This window comes from Olea europaea, chromosome 13, assembly GCF_002742605.1.
Source record: "Olea europaea var. sylvestris chromosome 13, O_europaea_v1, whole genome shotgun sequence".
Taxonomy (NCBI): Eukaryota; Viridiplantae; Streptophyta; class Magnoliopsida; order Lamiales; family Oleaceae; genus Olea; species Olea europaea.
In genome coordinates this window covers 1,770,392-1,797,052 of record NC_036249.1, presented here as the reverse complement: position 1 = coordinate 1,797,052, position 26,661 = coordinate 1,770,392, and the positions used below count along the sequence as shown (strand labels likewise).

The 26,661-nt window shown below is 39.0% G+C and overlaps 1 protein-coding gene across 3 annotated transcripts; it reads right to left on the bottom strand.

Moving 5' to 3' along the window:
- Positions 1–880: 880 nt before the first annotated feature.
- LOC111407224 (probable LRR receptor-like serine/threonine-protein kinase At1g07650) lies at positions 881–26,200 on the bottom strand. 3 transcript variants are annotated; one of them, XM_023036585.1, is made up of 24 exons: positions 25,990–26,200; positions 25,633–25,804; positions 24,943–25,020; positions 24,757–24,825; positions 24,598–24,669; positions 24,443–24,514; positions 24,276–24,347; positions 24,125–24,193; positions 23,968–24,039; positions 23,777–23,848; positions 23,627–23,698; positions 23,287–23,355; positions 23,039–23,104; positions 4,994–5,059; positions 4,868–4,903; positions 4,720–4,754; positions 3,581–3,957; positions 3,311–3,506; positions 3,016–3,156; positions 2,766–2,866; positions 2,402–2,612; positions 2,052–2,289; positions 1,501–1,651; positions 881–1,416 (listed from the first exon to the last, which is right to left on the bottom strand). In XM_023036585.1, the coding sequence occupies exons 1-24, from the start codon at positions 26,108–26,110 to the stop codon at positions 1,066–1,068; spliced, it is 2,979 nt and encodes a 992-aa protein (XP_022892353.1). In that variant the 5' UTR covers positions 26,111–26,200; the 3' UTR covers positions 881–1,065. The 3 variants fall into 3 exon arrangements, with proteins under 3 accessions (XP_022892353.1, XP_022892355.1, XP_022892354.1); XM_023036587.1 differs by lacking the exons at positions 24,598–24,669; positions 25,990–26,200 and having other exon boundaries at positions 24,719–24,825; positions 24,989–25,014; positions 25,690–25,797; XM_023036586.1 differs by lacking the exons at positions 24,598–24,669; positions 25,633–25,804; positions 25,990–26,200 and having other exon boundaries at positions 24,719–24,825; positions 24,943–25,034.
- Between the last annotated feature and the right edge of the window lie 461 nt (positions 26,201–26,661).

Below are 26,661 nucleotides of genomic sequence, written 5' to 3'. Positions count from 1 at the left end.
TTATTTACGGTAGAAGCCCCCGTCTACATTTGGCCCGTTTTCTATAGAAATTGAAAAATAAAATAAAATTTCTACGGAGCTGGCGGCATCGGGCGCTACAACCTGTGCGGCAACAACAGGCTGCCATCGATCTACTATGTAACATTATTATTATTATTGTTATTATTTGTGCGTATGACAGTGGCCCTATTTAGAGACCGGCGACGGTGATGATGTGGTGGTCTAAGCTTTAGGGAAGGCAAGCACTTTAATTTAATTTAGTAGCGGAATCATGGATTTTGGATGGTCTAAAGCCATGGCTTCTTTGAGAGCTTTACAATCACCCAAAACCAAGTAATTGACTTTGGATATGCATAATATTGCAAAAAATAAAAATAAAATGCGCACACAATACTCCTGTGTGTCTATGCGGAAGAACTGATCTTACGTTTTCGGCTTCTTTACTTAATTATACACATATGCATACGAAAATATATATGCACAGAAACTTGAATTAAAAAAATATTTCATGAAGGATTTCGATCTTAACATGAAGGCTCTGATACCAATTGTTAGTCTTTAGTTTTAATCATGTTAAGAATCGATAATCACAATCCAATAAATTTAATAGAAACGAATTTCATACCTGCGGAAGCCATTGTTGATATGAATTATAGTTGTAATAGTAGACGAGATCTTTCCCTCCTAGCTCTTCACAAAAGTATTAGCTATCAATGGGGCAAGCTAATGAAAACATATATATAGAGAGGAGAGGGGACCTAGCCTTTATATATAGGAAATAATTTGAGCCGTCCCATTACGACTAGAATTCTGATTAGGGTTTATTTCCGGCCCACATACTTTAAATTACCACATCAAATTAATTACAACCCGTAAAGTGTAAAAGGTCCAATTGATCACTTAATAAATTTGGCTCAAACACAATTATCATTATGAGCCATATATCTAACCCATAAAATTTTGCAATCGAATGTGAAGCCCACATATGGAATTATTAATTATTCCAACAGAAACTGCATACTAGACGATACTAAGAAAGAGAGAAAATCATTTAAGGCTGTCTGATTAGGGATCTCGAGCAGATGAAAAAGACGAGCCAGTTGCCGGAGCATCAGACGGATGAATGAGGCTCCGAGTTTCACTTGAATTAAGTTGAAAGTCTTGAAATTTCTCTCTGAGTGCTTGAAGCTTCAATTCATCTTCATAGATGCTTGGATCCATTTTAAACTCCTGAATATTTATATAACCTTCAAGCATGCCACATACCGTGGACATGGTAGGCCTCAGTGCCGGAGATGGATTAGTGCACAACAGAGCAACTTTGATCATTCTTTCTGCCTCTTCTTTATCGAAATTAGAACCCAACCTCGGATCGACTAGCTCCATGAGCCTCCCTTTGTTTTGTAAAACCATCGCCTAAGACAAAAGGAGATGAGAATAAGAACTAAAACAGAAACAAAACTCCCATCTTCTGATGGGCAGAACATACAAATTTCTTACCCAATCAAGAAGGCAAACGAAATTTTCATTGGGGCGATATTTCATGTTGTTCTTTCCAGCAACAATTTCTAGTGCAACAACACCAAAACTGTACACATCTACTTTGTAGGTTAAGTAACCCCACATTGCATATTCAGGAGCCATGTACCCACTGCAAAATGAAAATCATCAATTGTGAATCATACAAAAGCTTTTCACTCCTATTTCTCACATAAGAAGTTGTTCAAATATTACACGAGTTGATTTTTTTTCCCCGCAAATATTACACGAGTTGATTTTTTTTCCCCGCTAATTAACATAATACTGAGGAATTAAGATATTCCCAGAGGTTTTTAAGTGCATCTGTCAAGTTGTGAGCAAACAGGCTAAGCTTAAAAAGTTATTAAGTAAAATAATTAAGTTTTACAATAAGTGTTTTTTATCGGTCAAAGTTAGAAATACGTTACTTATTTGTGTGGACATATATTTCTCAACTAAATAACGAAACATAAAAAATAAAAATAAAAAGAAAGAAGAAGAAGAAGAGAGAGAAAGAGAGAAAAGAAACTCACACAGTCCCAGCAACTCTAGTGCTGATGTGCGTGTTATCATCTTCGTCAAGTTTGGCTAAACCAAAATCTGAAATCTTTGGATTTAGATCTTTGTCAAGAAGAACATTATTGGCTTTAATGTCTCTATGGACAATTTTCAATGTTGATTCTTCGTGCAGAAAAGCTAAGCCTTTTGCTATCCCAACACAAATTCTTTTTCTGGTTGGCCAGTCCATTTCTATTTGCTGTTCCTCTAATCCTATACTTGATAATTAGATACAATCATACACGTGCATAAGATAATACAAAATGATCTGGTAATACAACTTTTGAACTAAAAAATGCACAGTGCAGGTAAGAAGTTCAATTACCAAACAAAGCGCGAGCAAGGCTATTGTTCTCCATGTATTCATACACTAGCAGTAATTGGTTTCCTTCAATGCAACATCCATACAATTTTACAAGATTTGGATGCTGTAAACCAGAAATCATGCCTATTTCATTCACAAATTCACGGTTGCCTTGCTTTGATTTGGAAGACAGCTGCTTGACAGCAACTAAACTGCCATCCAAGAGTACACCCTGCAAATGAAACATCATAGTATTAACACACAAAGAAAGTACAAGAAGACAAAAATGAAAGTTCATTATTACGCTGCAAATGAAACATCATAGTATTAACACATAAAAGAAAGTACAAGAAGACAAAAATGGAAGTTCATTATTGCTATGTACCTTGAAGACAGATCCAAAACCACCTTCCCCAATTTTGTTTGTAGCAGCTTTGATTTGTCTAAAAGTGAAAAATCCAGTCCGCAAATCTAATCCTCTTAGTTCTGGAAAAGAATATATTTCAGGTGTTAAATCTACTTAAGCTACATGAGATTGAGAAACTGCTCATGTTCCATAATGGAAATATACGACAATTTTGGAATATAAATTCTTGTTGAGATACTGGAAAGTTCTATTTATTATTCCACATCACCTTGTTCCCTTGAGACCCTGCCTCCGATGTACCCTTTCCACCAAGAAAAGCAAAGAATAATGAGGATAAGAAAAAATGCCAAAGCCGCTGCTCCTGTTGCAATGAAAATCTTCTTTTTGCCTTCTGAGTAAGGATGAAAATCTATAGAGTGGAAGAAAGAAAGAAACGCATTGTTAGATGGTGCTCAGTTTTGCTTAGCACCAGAAGAAATTGCATAAAGGATTGGTACATGAAACTTGAGAGAAATATAGAGGTGTTGCATGATAATTGAAAGGTATTTGTCAGATTATCATACCCGATTCAACAGATATAGCAGATATCAAAGGGCCATACGTGCCTCGAATAGGTACGGCTGTTGATCCTTTCCCAGAATGGTGAAACCGAATCTCCAGAGTTCTATTATTTACCGTGGCTTTAAATTTTTGTTTTACAACTTGGTCAACTCCTTTTGCTTCTTTTTCAATATCAAAATCTTTCAATTTCCTGTCACCCTGTATTAAGATACACAAGTCGAGTCAAATTGCAACCATAAATGGCACTAAAAACTGCTTATTCATTACTTGACCTGGATATAAACATCAAACATCCGTCTTCCAAGACTCTGAAAAGAGCGATTATTTCTGAAAATTATCTCTGCAAAGTGAAGCGTCACAGTGTAGTTTCCATTTGCTAAGCAACGCCCATAATAAGTGAGAGATAAAGGAGAAAGACGGGCACTCGTATAGAGTTCAGAGTCATTCACTTTGAGCACGGTCACATTATTTGTCGTATACTCATTAATCGATATGTTACGGTCCATAAAGTATCCTGTACTACTACTTCCCCAGTACTCTTTCGAGTGTACAAATTTTGCTAAACCTGCTGATTCTTCATCAGCTTCAAAAATTACATTTCCAACGGAAGCTTCCTTTCCACCACAATTTACATGAAACGAATACCACTCTGGGAAAAACCAAAGCAAATTAAATGGTTTACGATGTTAATCTTGGAATGTAAAAATAAAGTACTGTAACCGTATGCTATGTATAAATTTTTTTGCTCAAAATAGAGTCCGTTAATAAAAGAAAATTACAACTGCATTCCTTCTACATTTTAGTTGTCAACGAGTACAGAAAGACGTTGACGGTATACCATGCAGAAATGCTTGGATGAAGAGATTCAAGCAAGTAATCAAGGTGTTAACGAATGTGTTATCCCACATTGGTTTAACACCGAAATAAATACCAATTTATAAAGACCTTGGACTTCTCCATTTAATAAGGTTGACCTTATTAAGATGAACCTCAAATCTTAATATGGTATTAGAGTCTATTAAGCTCCAACGAGCGATTTGATCCGATTAGAAGTCTCAATTAATGACCAACAGATTGCTAAGAGATAAAAATTTCACATCGGTTAAATACCGAAATATTGATCAATTTAAAAAGATTTTGGACTACTCCTCTTAATAAGGTTGACCTTATTAAAATGGACCCCAAGTCTTAACATGAATTAGAGCTATCCCGTGAATTTCAAGGTTAGTTTGCTCAAATGAGTCACCATTTTGAAGGGGGCCTGTTAACGGATGTGTTATCCCACATCGGTTTAATACCAAAATAAATACCAAATTATAAAGATCTTGGGCTTCTCTATTTAATAAGGTTGGCCTTATTAAGATGACCCCAAGTTTTAACACAAGGCTTAATGTGTAAATGGAGCACTTACTCTTTCTACAAGGACTGAGGCACTTCCCAAGTTCTCTGTATTTAGTCGTGTTGAGGGGGGGAAATGAGTTATAAGATAATGGATATACAAAGACAAGTTAAAATTATAATAATCTTATAAAATATATAAGAAGAAACTAATAACTTACGAACTGTTTCCTGTACTGAAGCTTCTGAACAAGTTTCTGATGCATAAAGAAAAGAAGAAAATAAATTAAAGCCGTCAAGTCTCAAGAAGCAAATAGAAAGCAAGCACGTGAAAAATTGAGGCTTACAGAGATTCCTGACAATTTGGTGGGACAGAACTCTTGTAGAAGTTATTATAAGAAAGATCGATATGTCTGCAAACGTACATAATCACTCTTTCAGAACTTATTTCAAACAATCAAACCTCTACAATTAAGGAAAGAAAAGAACCATACATGACATATTAATAGAAGTCCTGCAATATGTAGTAATTATAGCTCAGATGATAAATAAATTTTCTGCAAACTTTCTGGATAAAAAGATATCAAAAGGGGTCCTGAGATAATGAGGATCCTGTTTACACTGTAAAACCAATTAATTTCGTGGCTATTAGATAATTAATTAAGTGAAAATTACATCCAACTATATTTTTCTGAAAACTAACTTCACTAATCAGATCTAAAGTTTATTTATACAAAAATCAGATATATTAATTCAATATTTTAATACTGATAATATTATTAAATAAAATTAATCTCCCACACTCACTTCACCTAGCAACAAACCCTAATTCAATCCCCCAAATCTCTCTTTACCCTTTTCATTTCCGACCGCCTCTCTAGCATCTATACACGGTGAGAAGCAGACAATACCCACGGTCGTCACCGCCACGTGCCGCCAGCACCACCACCTCTTCTCTCTCTCTCTCTCTCCCCCTTTCCTCTCATCTCTTCTCCATTCTCTATATGTGACAGAAGTTGCACGCTACCTGTGACAGTCGCTATTCGCAGCACCTCACTACTGCAGTACTCCCAAGCCGCAACGTCACTCTCTGTGCCGCTGTACTCAACCGGGGTTTTGGCTTGTTTTTGGTGATTGTTGCGGGTTTGGGGATTTTGTTGTGTTGTAGGTGATTGTTGCGGGTTTGAAGAATTCGTTGGTGAGGGCGGTTGCTGTGGTGTGGTTGTATGATGGTGGATTCTAGCATATAATGGTGGTAATGATGAGGTGGTTGATTGGAGTTGCAAGTAAGGGTAGAGGTGGAGGTGGTGGTGGTGGTTGGTTGTTGGAGGAGGCGGTTGTCGAGATGGGATGTAGTGATGATGTATTTGGTGGTGGTGCTGCTTGTAGTGGTGGTGTTGACAATGAGGTGATGATGGTGGTGAGGTGCTGACTTTGTTAGTGGCTATGAGTGAGATGACTGTGGTAGTTAACGATAATTATGTGAAATAGTGGTGGTTTTTGGTAGTTGGTGTTGGTTTGTTTGAATGGTTAAGATGGCGGTGGTGGTGTGGTGAGTACTGTGATGCTGTAGGTATAGCGGTGGTGGTTCTATGATGTTGTGGGTGTGACAGTGGCGATGGCATTACTGTGATGTTGTGGGTGTGGTGGTGGTGGTGGTTCTGGTGCGTGGCAGTTTTGATGGCGTTGCGACTGACGACAGTTGTGAGGTGGTAGTCACAAGTATTAGTGGTGGTCCCAAATGATTTGGTTGATTAGAACCATTAAATTGACTAATTCGTGAACAATAAATAATGTGTGACCAATTAAAAGGATAAATTGTGTCAAACAAATAATTTGTGACCTAAAATTTTGTTAATTTGTGATTACTAATTTGATAATTTTTTACTGTATAATAAATTATGACTTATAAAATTTATGATTTATGACTAATAAATAAATTGTAACTTAATTTTTTTATTTGTGATTGATGAACAAATTGTGATATATGAAATGTTTGATTCGTGATCGAAAAATAGTATATGATTAACTAAATCGTTAATTTGTGATCAAATTGTATAAATTTGGACCTTAATATATTAAATTAATAAAATATATGATTAATTAAATCATAAGTAAATTTTAATAAAAAAGTGATTTTTGAAATTTGAAATATTTGTTCTTGGTTTTGAAATGGTGATACTTAACCTCTTAGTTATGAAATTTTTCCATTAATTAAAGTGGTTCATTTATTACAAAAATCAAATTGGCTGATTGAGAAGTAACAGTTTTATAATTGTCCACTTTGATGGAAAGTGGATTGTTATTTTAATAGCCCATGAAACTGTCTCTCTGTCTATAAACGTGAAAAAAACTCATCAATTAATACATTAAATTATAGAGAGGAGAAGGGAGAATCGTTTCTTATTTTCTTGTTTCTCTTATTTTTGTAGGTCTAAATCTTCAATTAATTGTCACAGATCAATGATCATGAAAATCATAAAATTCTAAGATCTTGGTATTTGGGTTAATTGCTTACATGTACTATCAGAGCCAATGTCCCTTAAAGATTAATGTTTTATACTTATTCCATTCCCATTTATCCACGACAGCGATTTTCTGCTTGATGAAATCCATTAAGTTAATCAGGTTACCGCAATTGGCTGGAAAGCAAAGAGACAGCCATTCAAAGTCCAGTATTTCGGCTGTGTTTTCTCGTTCGTCATTATTAATCATTCAAAATGCAAGTTTAATAAAACAACTAGCCTAATGCATTGGAATGGAACCCGCGTGCTAATCCATAAATTATAAGAATTGGCCTAATCCATTAGCTTATCCGCGGCTCCAGCCTCGAGGTGAGGTTTGTACTTTCCTTACCTTGTTTATTAATCTTCAATCACTAATAAACATTAGGTGGTAATTATTTTACAAGAATTAATTGGGATGAAAGGTGATATATTCAAAAGTTTTGATGAATATTTAGATAAATATTTTGTTTATGTAATTAATGTTCGATTAACGTTGTTTGATAGTCACCATAGTTATCAAACATTATGGTATTTTGAGCACTAAAATACATAATTTATTTGTCAATTACTCTTGATAGTTTGATGTTTATAAGTGAAGATGATATTATAATTATTGTTGACCTCGCGAATTGGACCCTCCACGTGGCTAACCGATAGCTGCTCCACTTAATCCTCCTTGCGCACAGTCAACGCACGGTCAGATGCACACGGCTAGAACCAGTGGGGTGGCGGCGGCCGCATACACTCCGACGGTTAAGTTTGCTTCTGGTGATCGAAACAGTGCCAAGGTTGTGCAAAAAGGGTAGGGAGGAGAATATATATTTACTTGTCATGGAGAGCTAAGTTGTAAGAGTTTCATTACCTTTGTCTCTTGTCAAACCTTGGGTATTTATAGTTGAGGAGAACCGTTAGATGTGGGACATGTGTATACATTTGACAGTGTGAGGCGTCTGCTCATAGGCGTTATTCAGTCGCGTCTATAGAGTGAGCGGGTAATAACTTCTCCTGAGTTCAGTTGACATAAAGTTGATACGTCACATCAACTAGGCCCATGGAGATGTCAAACCAATTAAACATTGGGGGTAGAAAGGATCTTGACATAGATCTCTTTCTGAAATTGGCAGCGGATCCTCTAACGTAGATCCTTGGAGTGAATTGCGCTTCGACGTCAGAGGCAAGAACGCTTCAGTTGGAAGTAGAATTGTTTATGTCTCGCAGCACGTTAGCAGCTCACCAACATTAGTGGTGGAGTCACTTTGGAACCACTTCGAATAGGTGTTGGACACCTCGTATAACGCAATGACAGACTTTTCAAAGTGGTTCAAATAGGGGCGTAACAGTGGTCCCCCCAAGTTCAGGCATGAATATTTATATCATGGATGAATTTGTTTTTCCGATCGGGTATGCTTGTCTCAGGATAGGAACCGCGATTTGTGAGAGCTTGGGAGTTGGTTTTTGGTGTTCACTAAAGAGATGAAGATCGGGACATATCTTCGACAGACGCGCTAAAGCTTCATTATTGCCTAAGGAAGGAGCTTATCTGTAACCGATGTGCTGGCCAATAGGACGGTACGTTAGGAGACGGCTAAATCTTTGTAAAGCTTAGGGAGAGACACAGCTACCGAGGCGATGACCAACAGGGGACTCCGCGTCAAGTGCGTCTAAACTTTGTAAAGCTGAGTGAGAAGTTCATCTGCCACCGATGCGCTAACCTACAGGGGATGAGACGTTGGGAGATGGCTAAAGCTTTGTAAAGCTTAGGAGGGAACGCAACTACCGAGTCGATGACCCACAGGGGAATCCACGTCAGGTGCGTCTAGACTTTGTAAAGCTGAGTGAGAAGCTCATTTGCCACCGATGCGCTGACCTACAGGGGACGACACGTTGGGAGATGGCTAAAGCTTTGTAAAGCTTAGGGGAGAACGCAACTACCGAGTCGATGACCCACAGGGAAATTCACGTCAGGTGTATCTAAACTTTGTAAAGCTGAGTGAGGAACTCATCTGCCACCGGTGCGCTGACCCACAGGGGAGGACGCGTTAGGAGATGACTAAAGCTTTGTAAAGCTTAGGAGGGAATGCAGCTACCGAGGCGATGACCCACAGGGGATTCCGCGTCAGGTGCGTCTAAGCTTCGTAAAGCTGAGTGAGGAACTCATCTACCACCGGTGCGCTGACCCACAGGGGAGGACGCGTTAGGAGATGGCTAAAGCTTTGTAAAGCTTAGGAGGGAACGCAGCTACCGAGGCGATGACCCACAGGGGATTCCACGTCAGGTGCGTCTAAGCTTCATAAAGCTGAGTGAGGAGCTCATCTGCCACCGGTGCGCTGATCGACAGGGGACGATGCGTCGGGAGATGGCTAAAGCTTTGTAAACCTTAGGAGGGAACGCAGCTACCGAGGCGATGACCCATAGGGAACTCCACGTCAGGTGCGTCTAAGCTTTGTAAAGTTGAGTGAGGGGCTCATCTGCCATCGGTGCCCTGACGCACAGGGGATGACACGTTGAGAGATGTCTAAAGCTTTGTAAAGCTTAGGAGGGAACGCAGCTGTTGAGGCAATGACCTACAGGGGACTCCGCATCTGGTGCGTCTAAACTTTGTAAAGCTGAGTAAGGAGCTCATCTGTCACCGGTGCGCTGACACATATGGGAGGATGCATTGGGCGATGGCTAAAGCTTTGTAAAGCTTAGGAGGGAATGTAGCTACCGAGGCGATCACCCACAGGGGACTCCGCGTCAGGTGCGTCTAAGCTTTGTAAAGCTGAGTGAGGAGCTCATCTGCCACCGGTGCGCTGACCCATAGGGGACGACGCGTCGGGAGATGGCTAAAGCTTTGTAAATCTTAGGAGAGAACGCAGCTACTGAGATGATGACCCATAGGGGACTCCGCATCAGGTACGTCTAAGCTTTGTAAAGCTGAGTGAGGGGCTCATCTGCCACCGGTGCGCTGACCCACAGGGGACGACGCGTTGGGAGATGGCTAAAGCTTTGTAAAGCTTAGGAGGGAACGCAGCTGCCGAGGTGATGACCCACAGAGGACTTCGCATCTGGTGCGTCTAAGCTTTTAAAGCTGTGTGGAGCTCATCTGCCACTGGTGTGCTGACCCACAGAGGACGATGCGTTGGAAGATGACTAAAGTTTTGTAAAGCTTAGGAGGAGATGCAACTACCGAGGCGATGACCTATAGGGAACTTCGAGTCAGGTGCGTCTAAGCTTTGTAAAGCTAAGTGTGGAACTCATCTGCTTGATCTGAGGTGAACATTTTTGACGTTAAATGATTTGACAGTTATCGCATATTTCTAAGGCGACAGTTGTGTGTGATGCCCATTCCCAGAAAAGGTTACTGCAGCTACTTATTGTAGACGGTTGATGGTGATCGAGGCGACGCGTTTCACGTGAGCGTGAGGGTCATAGCTAGATCTTGGGCGTAGATCAAATCTAGCGTTCCATTTCAACGGCCTAGATTGATGATGAGACGGACGGCCTAGATTGATTGCATTTTAATTCAACGGTGGAGATCAGTTGGGACGCTCTATAAAAGGCGGACTTGAGCGTTTGGGGAGTTTTTCACTTTTGCAAAATCAGAAACTCCATTTGCTCTCAAAACTCTTGCATTTTTCGGCGTTCTTCAAGCATTTTCCGATGACAACTCCAGTTTTCGACGACTCTACAGTGTTTCCTGACCATTTTCGACTGTGGAGCCCCCATTTCGTGAGTTTCAATAAGTATTTGACATCTTTCATTTCTGAAAAATGGCTTCTGAAGGTAATGATAGCTCGGAGAGGGGGCTGGAATTAGTACGAATGGACGAGACCATTTTGGCGACCTCCTCCAAACTTTTTGAAGCGATAATTGGGGGGGAGAATATCTGGAAGAGGTCTAATAGTCCAGTAGACACGTCTGTGCATTGGGGGACGTCAGATTACCCTTCTAAGCTAAAAAGTGCTGACCTGGATAGACTTAGGATGGAATATAGGATTCCAGACAGTGTAGATCTGATCCTACCCAAACTCGATAAGAGAACCTGCTACCCTAGGCCAGGATGCGTAGCAATTAGCGAAGCGATTCTTAGGGTTGGCCTTAGGCTCTCGATCCATCCTCTCTTCCACCCAGTCCTTAGGTCTTATGGTTTAGCTCCGACCCAGTTGAACCCGAACTTTTGGAGCCAAATGATGGGCTCCTGGATGTTATGGAAGGAGGTGTCGCTTGGGATAGAGATGCCTTTTCTGTCTTCCAAACCCTCTACATCCCCAAGGTACCGGCTGGGGGGGGATAAGACTAGGGGCTAGTATTACCTGACCTCATGGGGTTCCTATACTCCATTCGTGCTCAATCTACCGAACTCCATTAAGGAGTGGAAGAGCTCGTGGTGCTGGGCTACCGGCAGATGGGACACAATGGAGGGGGACCTCCCTAGAGCCTCTTACGGTCCCCACGAAGTATTCTACACTTAGTGAGTACCGTTGCTTTGCATTTATGTTTATTATTCTTCGATTTGGATCGTAATTGCTATTTGTTAGCTTTTGAAGGCACTCTTCCTCGGTGTGAGATATCCACCGACAACTTCGATATCATTTGCATCATCTATCAGCTGCCTCCGAAGAAGAGGTCATACCACCAGCTGATTAGGAAGAACATTCACTTCGTGACGTACGATTTGATGGCTTCTCAAGGTAAATTTCTCGAAGTGAATTTTCTGGACCCTTTACACTTTTAATAATTTGTTTTTTTCTTTACAGATAACTTTAACAGGAAGATGCCCCTGAGGCTTGATTTCAAGACCATCTAAAAGATGATGGCAGAGGCGAGAGCCTTGAAGACTTCCTCCTTTGCATACAAGAAGCAGATGGAGGATTTAGTGGATGCCAGCAAGATGCTCCAGCCTCCGACAGAGGAGGAGGTGGCAGAGAATCCGGAGGCCAACTTGTTATGAAAGGGCAAGAAGTCTGCTGGCCCTTCGAAGCGCCCAACAGTGGCGAGGCCACCCCCGATTCTGAAGCAAACCACCATACCCACTGGGATGGCCATCCCGGAGAAGACACATGCACTCTCCGAGGCTTCTCCTGCCCCAGTTGCTGCTGTTCAAATTGCCCAAGTGCCGGGGCAACCGAAGAGGAAGAGAGCCCGTCCTTTGAAGAAGGAGGACTTGGTGAGAACTTCGATTGAGTGGGCCTGGAAGTATGGCCTCAGTTTCCTTGACGCCGTGATGAGGGTGAGTGCTAGTTTTTCCATGCTCGGGTAGCGAGTCTCTATCAAAAATAGTGCTTTGCTGACATAGTATACCGGCAATTGATGCTCGTCTTCTTCTCTAACTATGATTGCGCTGACTGCCTCATCCGAGACCGCCAAGTATAGCAGTAGTGATTCCTGTTGTTTAGGTTTAGATAACAGAAGCCCCTCTCCTAAGTGCTTCTTCGGCGCTTGGAAGGCTTCCTTGCACTCATCGGTCCATTGGAACTTCTTCCCTTGCTTCAACATTTTGAAGAAGGGTAGGCTTTTATCAGTGGCTCTGGAGATGAAGCGACTGAGCGTAACTATTCGACCATTGAGGCTCTGGACCTCCTTCAACTTCTGAGGTGACCTCATTTCCAGTAAGGCCCTAATCTTTACCAGATTTGCTTCGATTCTCCTTTGGTTCACAATGTACCTCAAAAATTGACCCGAAGCCACGCTGAAGATGCATTTGAGGGGGTTGAATTTCATTTGTATTTCCTAAGAATCTGAAAGGTCTCGTCGAGGTGACTTACGTGTTCATTCGCCTGGAGACTTTTGACTAGCATATCGTCCACGTAGACTTCCATGGTTTTGCCAATAAGTTCGGCAAACATCATGTTGACCAGCCTCTGATATGTAGTTCTGGCATTTTTCAATCCGAAAGGCATAACTTTGTAGTAGTACAGTCATCTGTCTGTGATGAACGACGTGGCCTCCTCATCAGGTCGAAACATGGATATCTAGTTGTATCCTGAGTACGCATCCATGAAGCTCAAGAGTTCATGTCCGACAGGAGAATTCACAAGTTGGTCTATCCTCGGCAGTGGGAAGCTATCCTTAGGGCATGCTTTGTTTAAGTTTGTGAAGTCTATGCACACCCTCCATTTCTTGCTAGGCTTCCTCACAAGGACCGGATTGGATATCCACTTCGGATAAATGACTTCTCTGATGAAACCACTGTGGTTAAACTTATTGACTTCGTTTTTGAGCACCTCGTACCTCTCCGGATTGAAGACTCGTCTTTTCTGCCGATGTAGGGCACAAGAGGCGTTGATGTTTAGGCGATGGCAACTGATCCTTGGGTCTATTCCTAACATGTCTTCGTGCTTCCAAGCGAAGATATCCATGTTCCTTTTCAGGAAGCCTATCATTTGTTCTTTCGCTTCGGGGGACAACGTCTTTCCTATCCGTAGGACCTGATAGGAGTCCTCTGGGTTGATGGAAAAAGTTTCATGTTCTTCCATTGGGGTCGCGTTTGGTTCTGAGCCAGTTATTCGGGGGTCTAATTCGTCAAGAGGATGCCCTTCTTCAAGGGCCTCTTTCATGTCGACGTCTTCCTCCTGTTCGGAGGTATACCCTATTTCAGGGGCATCGAGCATTTTCACATCCAGGTCAGATTTGTTCGCAGCCTCCGTTATGATTACATTAACAGTGTGGGGCTCATATTTTTGCAGAGAGTTTAGATAACATGCTCTGGAGCCTATCTGGTTGCCTCGAACTGTTGCAATTCCATGCCCAGTTGGGAACTTCATACACAAGTAATGTATAGAGGTGATAGCCCAAAGATCTTTCAAGACGGGTCTGCCCAATACTCCGTGGTAGGCTGACTTGCGGTCTACTACCAAAAACTCCATGAAATGTTAGGCCACTAGGGGAGCTGAACCCATATCGACGGGTAGAGTAATTTATCCTCGTGGGATGATGTTGTCTCCAGTAAATCCAAATAGTGGGTTGGTCATGGGGATTAGCCCGTGTTCAATTTGCATTTTGTCAAAGGTAGAGCCAAACAGTATGTTCACCGAGTTGCCATTGTCCACAAGCATGCGTTTGAGTCTGTTTCTTGCTACTACGACTCTTACTACCAATGCGTCACAATGGGTGTGGTGAACTCCTTGTGTATCTTCTTGGGAGAAGGTAATTGGAGCCATCCTGTTGGCTTCTTGGGATTAGTTGACAATGTCGTGAGCATCGATGGATCCTTTGCTTCCCTTGTGTAGTTCCTTTGAACATTCCTTTGAACATTTCTAGTGTTGCTGCCGATGTGAGGTCCCCCAATGATCGTGTCAATTTCCTTGATGATTTGGCCTCCAGAAAATGGGGCCTGATCTCTCTGTCCGGACTTTCCTCTGTCCCTCAATCCTCTTCTTCGGGGTGATTGATCTTTATGCCTCCTTTCAGCCCTGTTCGAGGAGGCGGATCTGCAGGGATATTCGTCCCTCCTAGAAGGATGTAGGTTATTCCGATCTGAGTGCCATCTCTACATTTGCATTTGCTGGTGTCATGTCCATAGAGTTGGTGGAAGGTGTAGAACCTTGCCCCTTCTAAGGGCCTGCTTGACCACTTCTTCTTCTTTTTTCGACTACTATCAGTACCCCTAGATGGTCCCGCCTCAGCAAGGGCATTCTCGTATGTCAATACTGGCACTTCATTTAGCGAAACAGAAGCTAGTGCCTGTTCGGACGTGGAAGCTATTGTATGCCCTGCCTGGATCCATTGCTGGGTGACAAGGTGCGCTGCAAGTCCTCGGCCTACCTGCCTCTGAGGCAGACAAAGTCCCCGTGCGGTACGATTTCGGTGATCAATCATCTCTTCACTGACGATCTCAACTCTCATCATTTCCACCAGTTCGTTATAAGTGGTAGGATTCTTGCTGCGCACATCCCTCCAGAAAAAAATGTTCATGTTGAGGCCGGCTTTCAAGACTGAAAGGGCTTCTCTGTCAGTGACCTGTTCGCAGTAGGTGATCTCATCCGTAAACCTAGCGAGGTAGCTTTTTAACGTTTCTCCAGAGACTTGTCTCATATCTTGTAGGCGTTGTACTAGGCCTCTCCTTCTCTACGTGAGAGGTACTAGTTCAAGAAGGCCTTTTTTAGCTTTGACCAACTCCTAACGCTCAGGGGAGGCAGCCTGCTATACCACACTTCAGCGACTCCGGCCAGGGTTAGGTGGAAGGCTCTGCATTTCAAAGCAGGCGAGGCTCTCCTGAGACTCATCTGTGTCATGTACTTCGTGAGGTGCTTTTACGGGTCCCCTTTTCCTTCATACTTGGAGATTTTAGGTGGTATGAAGTTCGCAGGCATTGGGAAGCCTCGGATCTCTCTTGAGAAAGGGAGATTATCATTATCATCATCAATCTCGTAAGATCAACACGGCCATTCGGAGTCCCCATCATCTTGCATGTTTTGGGGGGTAGAGGTGCTCTTCATCGGCTATCCTATAATACTAAGTTGCTTCTCTCTTTCCTATTTCTAGGTGGAAGAGGCGCTTGTTCTTGCTCTTCCCCTTGTCGAACTAATCTTTTCACTGAGCGTACCCTATTACTAGGGTCACGCCCTATCCGGTCAAAGACACTGACTGACCTTTCTGCTTCATATTCTGGTGGGAAGTTGTCCCCCAATTGCGGTTCTGCTAGCTGGCGGATGTGACTTTCGTACCCACTTCTCTCTCGAGGGGGGTTCTCTGTGCTGGCTCATATGGCCTCAGGAACGAGATGCAGGGACTTCACGAGTTGGGTAAGATTCTTGGGACATTTGGGCGCCCTGGTGACCTTGGGCTCACATGAAGAATTCATGCATCGCCATATTATGAGCTGCGATCTCTCTCACGCCCGCAGCTATTTGGGCCATTCCTTTAGTGAGCATGGCTGTTCTTTCACTTCGACGACGTCGGTGATGGGGTCTTTGGTAAGTGACATTGTTTCGGAGCACCTCCTCTTCGGAGGCGTCCATCCTGGGGTTTGCGTTCTCATTGCTGGAACTCATCTTATCTACCCCTTTTCAAGGGTGATGAGGATCTGGATTGTAATTCGATTTTGTTCTTTTTCAAGAACGTCCCATTTTTAGGGTAAGTCAAGGGTTTTTCAGTGGCTTTTTCGATGGAGAATATAGAACTTTGGATGGGAAGTTTCCCACAGACGGAGCCAATCTGTTGACCTAGCGAATTGGACCCTCCATGTGGCCAATCGATAGCTGCTCCACGTAATCCTCCCTGCGCACAATGAACGCACGGTCAGATGCACACGGTCGGAACCAGCGAGGGTGGTGGCGGCCGCATACACTCTGACGATCAAGTTAGCTTCTGGTGATCGGAACAGTGCCAAGGTTGTGCAAAAAAGGTGGGAAGGAGAATATATATTTACTTGTTATGGAGAGCTAAGTTGTAAGAGTTTCATTGCCTTTGCCTCTTATCAAACCTTGGGTATTTATAGTTGAGGAGACCGTTAGATGTGGGACACGTGTATACATCTAACGGTGTGATGTGTCTTCTCATGGGTTTTAATCAGTCGCGTCTATAAAGTGGGCGGGTAATAACTTTTCCTAAGTTCAGTTGACATAAAGTTGATACGTCACATCAACTAGGCCCATGGAGACGAATTAAACCTTGGGGCAGAAAGGATCTTAACACAGATCTCCTTCTGAAATTGACGGCGAATACTCTGACAGAGATCCTCGGAGTGCATTGCGCTTCGGCGTCAGAGGCAAGAACGCTTCGGTTGGTTCAGTAAAATTGTTTGTGCCTCGCAGCGCGTTAGCAGCTCACCAACATTAATGGAGGTGTCACTTCGAAACCACTTCAGATGGGTGTTGGACACCTCGTATGACGCAGTGGCAAACTTTCCGAAGTGGTTTAGATAGGAGCATAACAATTAATATTTTCAAGAGTATATTGACGTTCATAATTATATAATTATCATTCTCAAGAGAATATTGACGTTCATAATTATAAAATTATTATGGATCGCCCAAAGGTTGATCAATTAATTTTATTAATCTTGAACATGATTATGACTAATTGATATACTTATTTAGAAGTGTTTTGTATATCCATAGATGACAGACATGTCTGATTAAAGTATATTTCATTACTAATTAAGTGAAATTAAATTAGTATCATTATGTTTATTATGATGGTATAATGTAGTATCACCCTATACATTTATTGTTATTTGAATATGAACTTAAATGTTTAAATCTAAACTCAAAGCATTAATGTTAGAGCATATTATATTTTGTAGTATCTTTTCTTGTTTCTCTGCGTTCATAAGCTTCATCTGTACCACTGTTCAATTGGCTCAATTTTTCTAACTAGTGCGAACAAGTCTAGCTCAACTTAGATGTTTTGGACTTAGACTTGACGCTTCAAGTTGAGAAACCTGCTAATCTCACTGATGAGAACAGTGCTGATGAAATATCTTTTTACACCACTTGGGAAAAGTCAAACAGATTAAGTCTAATATTTATGCGGATGAACTTAGCAAAAAATATCAAGCTTCCTATTCTTAAAACTTAGATTGCTAAGAAATGTATGATGTTTGTGGAAGAACGTTCCCAAATAGTTGACAAGTCACTTGCTGGCACGCCGATGGGCACCCTAACCACCATGAAATTTGATGATTCTCGTACTATGCATGAGCATGTTATTGAAAACAGTAACATTGCAGCAAGACTTAAAACTCTTGGGATGACTGTGAATGAAAATTTTCTGGCACAGTGTATCATCAACTCCTCGCTTCCCAAGTATGGTCAATTCCATATGAACTATAATATCTTAAAAGAATAAATGAAATGTGAATGAACTGCACAGTATGCTCGTGCAAAAGGAGACAAGGCTTAAAAATCAAGGACCTCGTTCAGTTCATCTCGTAAGTCATCAATGAGCTGGAAAAAAAATATAAGAAAAGGTCTAGAAAAGACATTAAGTAAGGACCACTAAAGATAAAATGAGTCTTCTGTCCAAATCTATAATAAGGAACACAAGAAAGATACATGTCATTTCGATCGCAAACCTAGGCATTAAAAAAGGGACTTCCTAAAACGTAAGGCATGAAAAGAACTAGACTCGAGAACAATCAGTGGATTTTTCATTGATTATCCAAAAAAAAATTGAAAGGGTAAAGATTTTATTGTACTAACCATAGTTCTATAATTGTTGAAATTGGAAATGTTAGGTTCATTGAAAATGGTAAAGTTAGTGGGATTTTGGAGCCACGAAATGTGGAAATACAAGAAGTTGGAGTTCATGTTTCTCCACCCTTAACTTCTTCTCCTATTGTTGTTACTCGAATTGTTGATAGTGTGACAATTTGCCAGACCAACAAATAAATGATCAAACATCCCACAATGAAGTTGTTGCTGATGAACCTACACTAAATGAACCACAAGAAATAGCATTAAGAAGCTCACAAAGACAACGTAGACCTACTATTTCTGATGATTGTGTGGTTTGCCTACAAGAGTCTAAATTTGGCTTTAGAAATTGTTGATGATGATCCGGTTTCATTTTCACAGGCCATTGAGAGTGCTAATTCTGATAAGTGGTTAGATGTTTTGAAAGATGAGTTGAAATCTATGGAGCACAATGAAGTCTTGGTTCTTGTTGAATTACCTGAATCATGTAAAAGAATTGGGTGTAAGTGGGTCTTTAAGATTGAGCTCGACTCTATTGATAATATCGAATGATATAAAGCTAGACTTGTTGCCAAAGGACTCAGAAATGTGGCATTGATTATAAGGAGACATTTTCATCAGTCTTTAAGAAAGACTCACTCACAATTATAATGGCTTTAGTAGCTGATTATGACTTATAGTTATATCAAATGGATGTGAAAACTACTTTTCTAATTGGAAATTTAGATGAAGAAGTTTATATGAATCAACATGAAGGCTTCAGTTAAATGAAAGGAACATATGTGTGTAAGTTAAAGAAATCAATATACGGACTTAAACAAGCTTCCCGTCAATGGTATCTTAAGTTCAACGATACCATTACTTCCTTTGGATTTAAGGAAAACGTCGTTGATCATTGTATATATCTAAAGGTCAGTGAGAGCAAGTTTATATTTTTGATTCTGTATGTTGATGACATCTTGCTAACTACTAATGATCTTAGTATGTTATACAAGACTAATAAATTTCTCTCTAAAAATTTGGAAATGAAAGATATAGGAGAGGCAATCTATGTAATTGAAATTAAAATATTCCGAGATAGGTAGCAAAGATTGTTAGGGTTGTCTCAGAAAGCATATATTAATAAAGTTTTAGAGAGATTTGATTGTTCAGCGAGTGTCGTTCCAATTTAGAAATGAGACAAATTTGGTCTCATGCAATGTTCAAAGAACGAATTGGAACACAAACAAATGACAACTATTCCTTATGCATCTCTTGTTGGGAGCTTAATGTATGCTCAAACGTATACTAGGCCAGACATCAGTTTTACTGTCAGAATGCTGGGCATGTATCAAAGTAACCCAGGACTTGATCATTAGAAAGTTTCAAAGAAAGTATAGAGATACTTGCAAGGAATAAAAGACCACATGCTCACTTATAGAATATCTGATAGCTTTGAGGTCATTGGATATTCAGATTTAGACTTTGCTGGATTTGTAGATACTTGAAAGTCTACATTTGGCTATCTGTTCCTCTTAGCTGGAGGAGCTATATCATGGAAAAGTGCAAAGCAGTCAATCATTGCAGCATTTACTATGAAAGCTGAGTTTGTGGCATGCTTTGAGGCCACAGTTCAAGGGAGCTAACTGCAAAACTTTATTTCAAGGCTTGAGATTGTCGACAGTATTGTCGAGCCGCTAAAACTTTATTGTGACAATTCTACAGCAGTTTTCATTTCAAAGAACGACAAGTACGTCAAATGTGCTAAACACACGGAATCGAAGTACATTGCGTTAAAGAAGTTCACATACAAAAGGTGTCAATCGAGTATATTAGCTCCAATCTTATGATTGCAGATCCACTAATGAAAGGATTGCCGCCAAAGACATTTAATGAACATATCGAGAGGATGGGCAATATCGAAAATTATCATTGACATTATGAAATTTATGTAATTGACACTTTGAGCTCTTTTATATATTGTTTTTGACAAAATATTATTCATGCCATAATAGTTGAGGTATGTACATGAATTTATTATATAAATGCTGACAGGAATAGTCTTTTCAAAGATATTATTGAAATGTAATTATCTAACTTCTCATTAATGTCATGTTAGGTGGGGACTAATATTATAGTATCTGGAAGGAGCTATGTGCATTATGTTATAAACCACGTAATGATATAGTATTACACGAGCCAAGTGGGACAATTGATAAGCGTATTTTATATACTTATTCGGGGACCCTAAAATAACAATATTTGATAGTTCTTTTGACAAATTATATCCTAAAGTGTTGTCTTTTATGTTTTATGGGTAAACTCTATAAATGAAAAAAGAAGTGAAGGAAAGAAGCAAAAATTTGCCGAAAAATGGCAAAACTAAAGCATGGGAATTAAATTGGTCATTGGATAAAAATTGAGGACTTGAAAACAAATACCACCATAATGGGCCTCAACTTTAAGTTGTAATGGACTGCTGCTGGTCTAGTTAAAAGTGATTTGGACTCTTGGAGAAAAAAAAAGAGACGTGGCAGACCTTAAATTGAAGGACAATTGAATCTCTCTTGGGGGTAAAATATTGGGCTGAATTGCTATAAAACTGACCTATAGACACGCTTAAGGCAAAAAAAACGACGGCCTTTGGAGCTGATTTTTGGGAAAGAAATCAAAGACAGTCTTTGGAGAAGAAAGAGGCAGCCATTTTGCCCCTGTTTTATCCCCATTAAATTAAATTTCATTACATTCTATTTTTCTCTCTCCTATTTTCAACCACACAATTTATCATAAAATAATATTACACGTAAATCGAAAAATTTTCCTTATTTTTCAACCACTCATTTTTTCAAGAAAACACTATTCCCGCAAAACACTATTCCCAAACGGGAATAGTGTTTTGTTGAAAAAATGAGTGGTTGAAAAATAAGGAAAATTTTTCGATTTACGTATAATATTATTTTATGAAAAATTATGTGGTTGAAAATAGAAGAGAAAAATAGAATGTAATGGAATGTAATTTAATGGGGATCAAACATGGCTATATCTCATATGCAGAAAAGAAAGAAAAGAGGGAGCAGACAACTGAAGAAGAGAAAACGAGATGCCTGCTGGAATTTATATACTTTAGAAACAGGATACGGCGGCTGATTTGTTGGATTTCCAAGTCAACAATTGTAGCATATTGAGGAAATAAAAACGAGTTGCGTGCTGGAATTTTATACACACCAGAAACGTAGCCAACTTGGTGGAATCAGACCCACAATGGGCAGCTATTTTGGGGAAAGAAAACATAGAAACTTGTAGCAACTTTGAGGCGGAAAATAGGGCTGATTTTGAAGGAAAAAAGGGCTGAAAATTTGCAAGACAAGTCGGCAATTTTTGGAGAAAACTTGAGGGAGATTATACACGCAGAAAAAGGTAGAATTTGAACGCAATTGGCTGCTGAATTTGGAGATAAAACATTAACATATAGCTGCTGGACATAAAAATTGGAAGCAGTTGGCGACTACAGTAGGAAAAAAGGCAGATTCAATTTTTCAACTTTAATTACGTTCCATCAAAGTTTGGGGATATTTTTTAACTTTTGCGTGTTTAATTTCGACAATATGCTTGGCTAAACTTTTTAATATTGTTGGGATGTGATGAACCATTGTTAAGAAGTTTTTAGTTTGAATAATTAATTTGACACTAATTTGTTTAGTTTTTTTGGATATTTATTATTGTTTTATTTGCTTTTCAATTAACTGGCTATTAATTGAATTGTTCGTGGGTATTATTGTCATCGAGAGAGATAATAAGATCATTGACACATAGTAATAAATATTGTGAGGTTTGATAGAGAATAGAAATATACATGTATGCTTCACATAATTTTTATAAATGTTTTAACTCGTTTAATGCTTGCTTGTACGTTCTTATTTTTCATAAAGATATAGAAAAATCACTGTAGGATTAGATCTAAAGGCTATCGAGGGAAGCCTTTAAATAAAATAGGAACATTGACCAACCAGCATGATTTCAAATTGTCCATTTAAATTGTTGAACTAAAAATGGATTAACAATGGAAATTCTATATCTTAACAATACGTCTTACGAATTTGATATATCTTCTTCACATTGCTTTTAAGTTAGTTGATAGATTTAATAGTGTTTAATTACCACTTGATTTTACTATTCAATTAAGGGCATTGTTAGCTTTAACTCGATCAAATGCGTAGTCTTTGTGGGCTCGACACTCTATACATCACTTTATTACTTGTTTACGATCATGTCCACTTGCAAGAAATCAAAAGATCAACAATGTAAACTCAATTAATTTTGTGGCCTGTGGAATATTATAAGACAATTAATTAAATTGGTTTATTTATTGCTAAAATCCTATTGGCTCATTGAGAAGTAACATTTTTATAATTATCCACTTTGATGGAAGGTGGACAATTATTTTAATGGCCGATGAAACTGTCTCTCTGTGTGTATAAACGTGAATGGAACACATCAAGTAATACATTCAATTACAGAGAAGAAAAGAGAAAGAGAACGGTTTCTTATTTTCTTGTTTCTCTTATTTTTGCAAACCTAAATCTTCAATTAATTGTCATGAATCAAGGTATGTTTTTGATCAATTAAATTTACTCATGAAAATCATGAAATTCTAAAATCTTGGTATTAGGGTTAATTGCTTACATACATGAGTATTTTTGGACACCGTCATGGATGATGGATAATGCTGCTAATGAATCACAGATATAAGTTGATATTTTAATAAGAAACATAGAAGTGAACTTACTGTTTAGGATTTTTGCTCTTGATCCACTCTGGAATTGGCCCGGTAAGGAAGTTACTAGTCAGATACCTAATCACAGCCACAAAATTATACATTTTAAGAGTAAATGAAGATTCTGAAGCAACATAACATGAATAATGCGCAGAATATCATGCAAGAACACATGTACAGGGGTATATTTGAATGACACGTGCTTCAGTATATGAAAGGTGAATGTCAGACAAATTAATTAAATAAACTAATTTGCTCACATGGTCTCTAGTTTTGATAGGCCTTCAAGATTTGGAACCTCTCCTTTCAACTTGTTAAAGCTCAGATCTCTGTGAATACACCACAGAGTATATCTTTAAATCAAGCACAGAGTTTCTCTACTTAAGAACTATATGGCAGTGCATATTTATAGTAACGCAACAAAGTGAATCTTAATTTTGTATGATATCCAGAAAGAAAGAAATAGATCGGCAGAAAACCAGTGGAAGCACAGGAGAAAAACCAAACTTACAAGGTTTCCAGATATTCGTCTTGTAAAAAGAATAGTGGCAAGCTCTTGCATTATGTAAAAAGAAGAAGAGTACTAGAATCTGTACTTACAGAATCTTCAATGATGCCATATCTGCAAGGTACCTAGGAATGTTTCCAGATATGTTACAGCTCCTTAACATCCTGCAAGAACACAACACATTTATTAAATATGCAGTTCAATGATAGAAATTATCAGCTTTTAATATGATATTTACTCACAAGATATTCATCATTTTCATTTCTCCTAGCAGTGGAAACTCTGAAGCACCTCCATTCAAGTCACTAATCCTTCTGCAAAGATATCACATTAGATCAATTTTCATCTTCAATAATAATGTTAAGTAAATGAACGTAATATGGTTACTGAAAGATTGAGAAATTGAAAGGTGACTCTATAGGTTTCAACTCACAGTTCAGTTAAATTTTTCAAGATGGAAATACTGCGAGGTATGGGGCCTTTAAAACCACTCCCTTGTATCTCTCTGTTGATAAGCAATGTCACATAAACAAAAGTCGAAACTGCAAATTTTTCATTTTGGAAATATATTTCTCAGGAAAAGGACTTACAACTTCTGAAGGTTTGCCCAGCTCTTGAAACTAGGTAATTTTCCAGTGAAGTTAATACTGCTTAGCCTACTGCATTGGCCCCCAAAACACTTGTTATCCCACGATAGCTGAATTACTTTATAATTCAAGAAAGGTGTGGTAACATACTTACAGTTCTGTCAACTTTTTCAGATTATTTAATTCAATCGGCAACTCACCAGTGAGATTATTATCACTTAGAATGCTGCAAGGACGAAAAAAGTGAAACAGAACATAATATAAATTCAACGAATTCGATCAAATAATTCTTTAAAATATGGATGATCAAAAAGGTCTTACATATTTTCTAAATTAACCAGCTTCTCTAACTCTGTTGGAATGGTCCCATTAAACAGATTGCCCTCCAGGCTCCTGAAAGTTCAATAGATTTCAAAATTATAATTAGAATTATGTCAAAATGAAATAGAATATCTGAATGCTAGACAGGAACTCACAAATATACAAGGGTAGTAATGTTTCCCAAGTATTTTGGTATGGGTCCAGATAAGCGATTCACGATAAGAGACCTAAAAATCACATATACTTTGTCAATATAACTAAGAATTTAGACATTACATCAAAATCTCAATGACGAAGCTACAGGGAAAGCTCACACGTATTCCAAATTGGTAGATTCCCATTCCTTGGGTATTGTACCACTGAGGTAGTTGCGAGAAAGATCACTGCAGCCAATAGATTAAGAGTGAGATCGATGAAGCCAATAAATTGGCTCATCATTTTGAAGCAAAAAGTTGAGTAGATTATAATAAATTGAACATAAACTTGGAAATTCTTGCTACATTGTCTTGATGTAGGGTAACTTCGATAGGGAGGGTGGAAGGACACCTGCTAAATCCTGTCCTCTAAGAAATCTGTTTGCAGAGAAAAAGAGTCTCTCATTAGAGTACTCTAAATTGAAATGATGAAATTTGATATCAAATTTAATATACAAGTATATCAACACACGAAGAAAAGTTTCTTGAAAGGTCTAAGAAACCAAGCAATAAATCAAACAGAAGGATTTTCCCAGGTAAAGCGATGTATTTCATGTCACCTAGTGTTTGAAGTTAAGCAACTTCTTATGGTGCTTCGTCTAGAGTACACTACAAATTTTATGCAATTTCACTTTTGACTCAAACTTAAAGATCGAAAAAGTAACTTGTAACATTGACATGGTGAAATAAAGTTGCATTCTGGAACTTCTTCTTTTTTTTTTTTTTTTATGAATATATCACTAGCACTGATTATTGAAGAAATTCAGATACACATGTTAAGAGCAGATCCTGATTGTAATTTATGATGATAGACTCAAGCAATATAAAACAGAGCAGAAAGGTCAAGTTTGATTATTAGGCACCGTAAGTTCATGTGGGGTTAAACATGAAAGAAATATAATATATTCCCATGAAAGTATTATTTTTGCAGATTGGTAAACAGATAATCAACCACCATATATTTTCCTGCTTCAAGATCAATGTAGCAGCAGAATATCTACGTGGCATACGCCGCCAAGGAAAGAACAATTGCAGATGACAGAATTGTTGTACCATGGCATATCATTTCTTTTTGGTGTCGACCAGTTTGAGTTCCCGTCACAAGGATTCAGGCTGAAGTTCCAATCCTTTTTTCCCACCTGATCAGCTATTTCTTGAAGAGCATTTTCTGGAAAAATTGGAACTCAATTACTATTGAAATGTGATTCGATGCATGGTGAACAAAGCGAATTTTTAGAGATAAGCAAGCAGAAGTTGAATGGAAGGGCAAAAATTGTTCGAAAATCATAGAAATCCTAACTACACGCGAAGGGGGATAGGAAAAAAGGTTTATAAGAAAGAAGTGAGACTTACTCTCCTCCTCAGGAAGAGATCCACTCTGTGCTAAAACAGTTGTTGCTTCGAAGAAAAGTAATAGAGTCAAGGTGAACATAAAACTAAAAAAAGCTCTTGACATCTTGGCAACTGTTATCATCTCCTCTTGGCTTAAGAGTCATTAGGCTGAAAAATACACTGGTATATATAGAGCGAGAAGATGAGACATTATACACGACTTTGGGCTTTTATTCCTACAATTACAAGAAATATACGTTTATTTTATGGACATGATTGGTAGGGGCTGCTTTTCCTTTAAGTTCTTTTAGAAGAGCTTTATGACAAAGCTGATTCAGATCAACTTTCTCTAAAAGCTCTTATAGTCAAACAAAGCACATTTAGAAAATTATCCAAATATATCAGAGTTGCTTTTGACTTTTCAAAAAATCCTACCAAATAGGCCCTATATTTTCAGTCAAAAGGCACTTAGTCCCCGTTTGAGCTGCAATTTTTTTGGAGAAAATACATTTTTAAACAGTGATTTGACATTATTTGAACCACGCATTATTCAATAAATTAATATTAATTCTCCATCATTTTACCATTTCAACATACATTCTTTCAAAATAATGTGGCACACACACTTAAGTTAGGACATCTTAACTATTTTTGCTTCCTTGCTTGCAAAATGATAAACATAATGTTTGAGGA

Bases quoted from the DNA above. Each gene is read 5' to 3' on its own strand.
- LOC111407224 (XM_023036585.1), bottom strand. From the start codon at position 26,110: ATGATAACAGTTGCCAAGATGTCAAGAGCTTTTTTTAGTTTTATGTTC. The intron at 25,021-25,632 runs TATTCTGCTGCT...CTTTTTCTCTGC, and splicing joins GGCGGCGTATGCCACGTAGA to AAACAGATTTCTTAGAGGAC. The intron at 24,040-24,124 runs GTAAGTCCTTTT...GCTTATCAACAG, and splicing joins TGGGCAAACCTTCAGAAGTT to AGAGATACAAGGGAGTGGTT.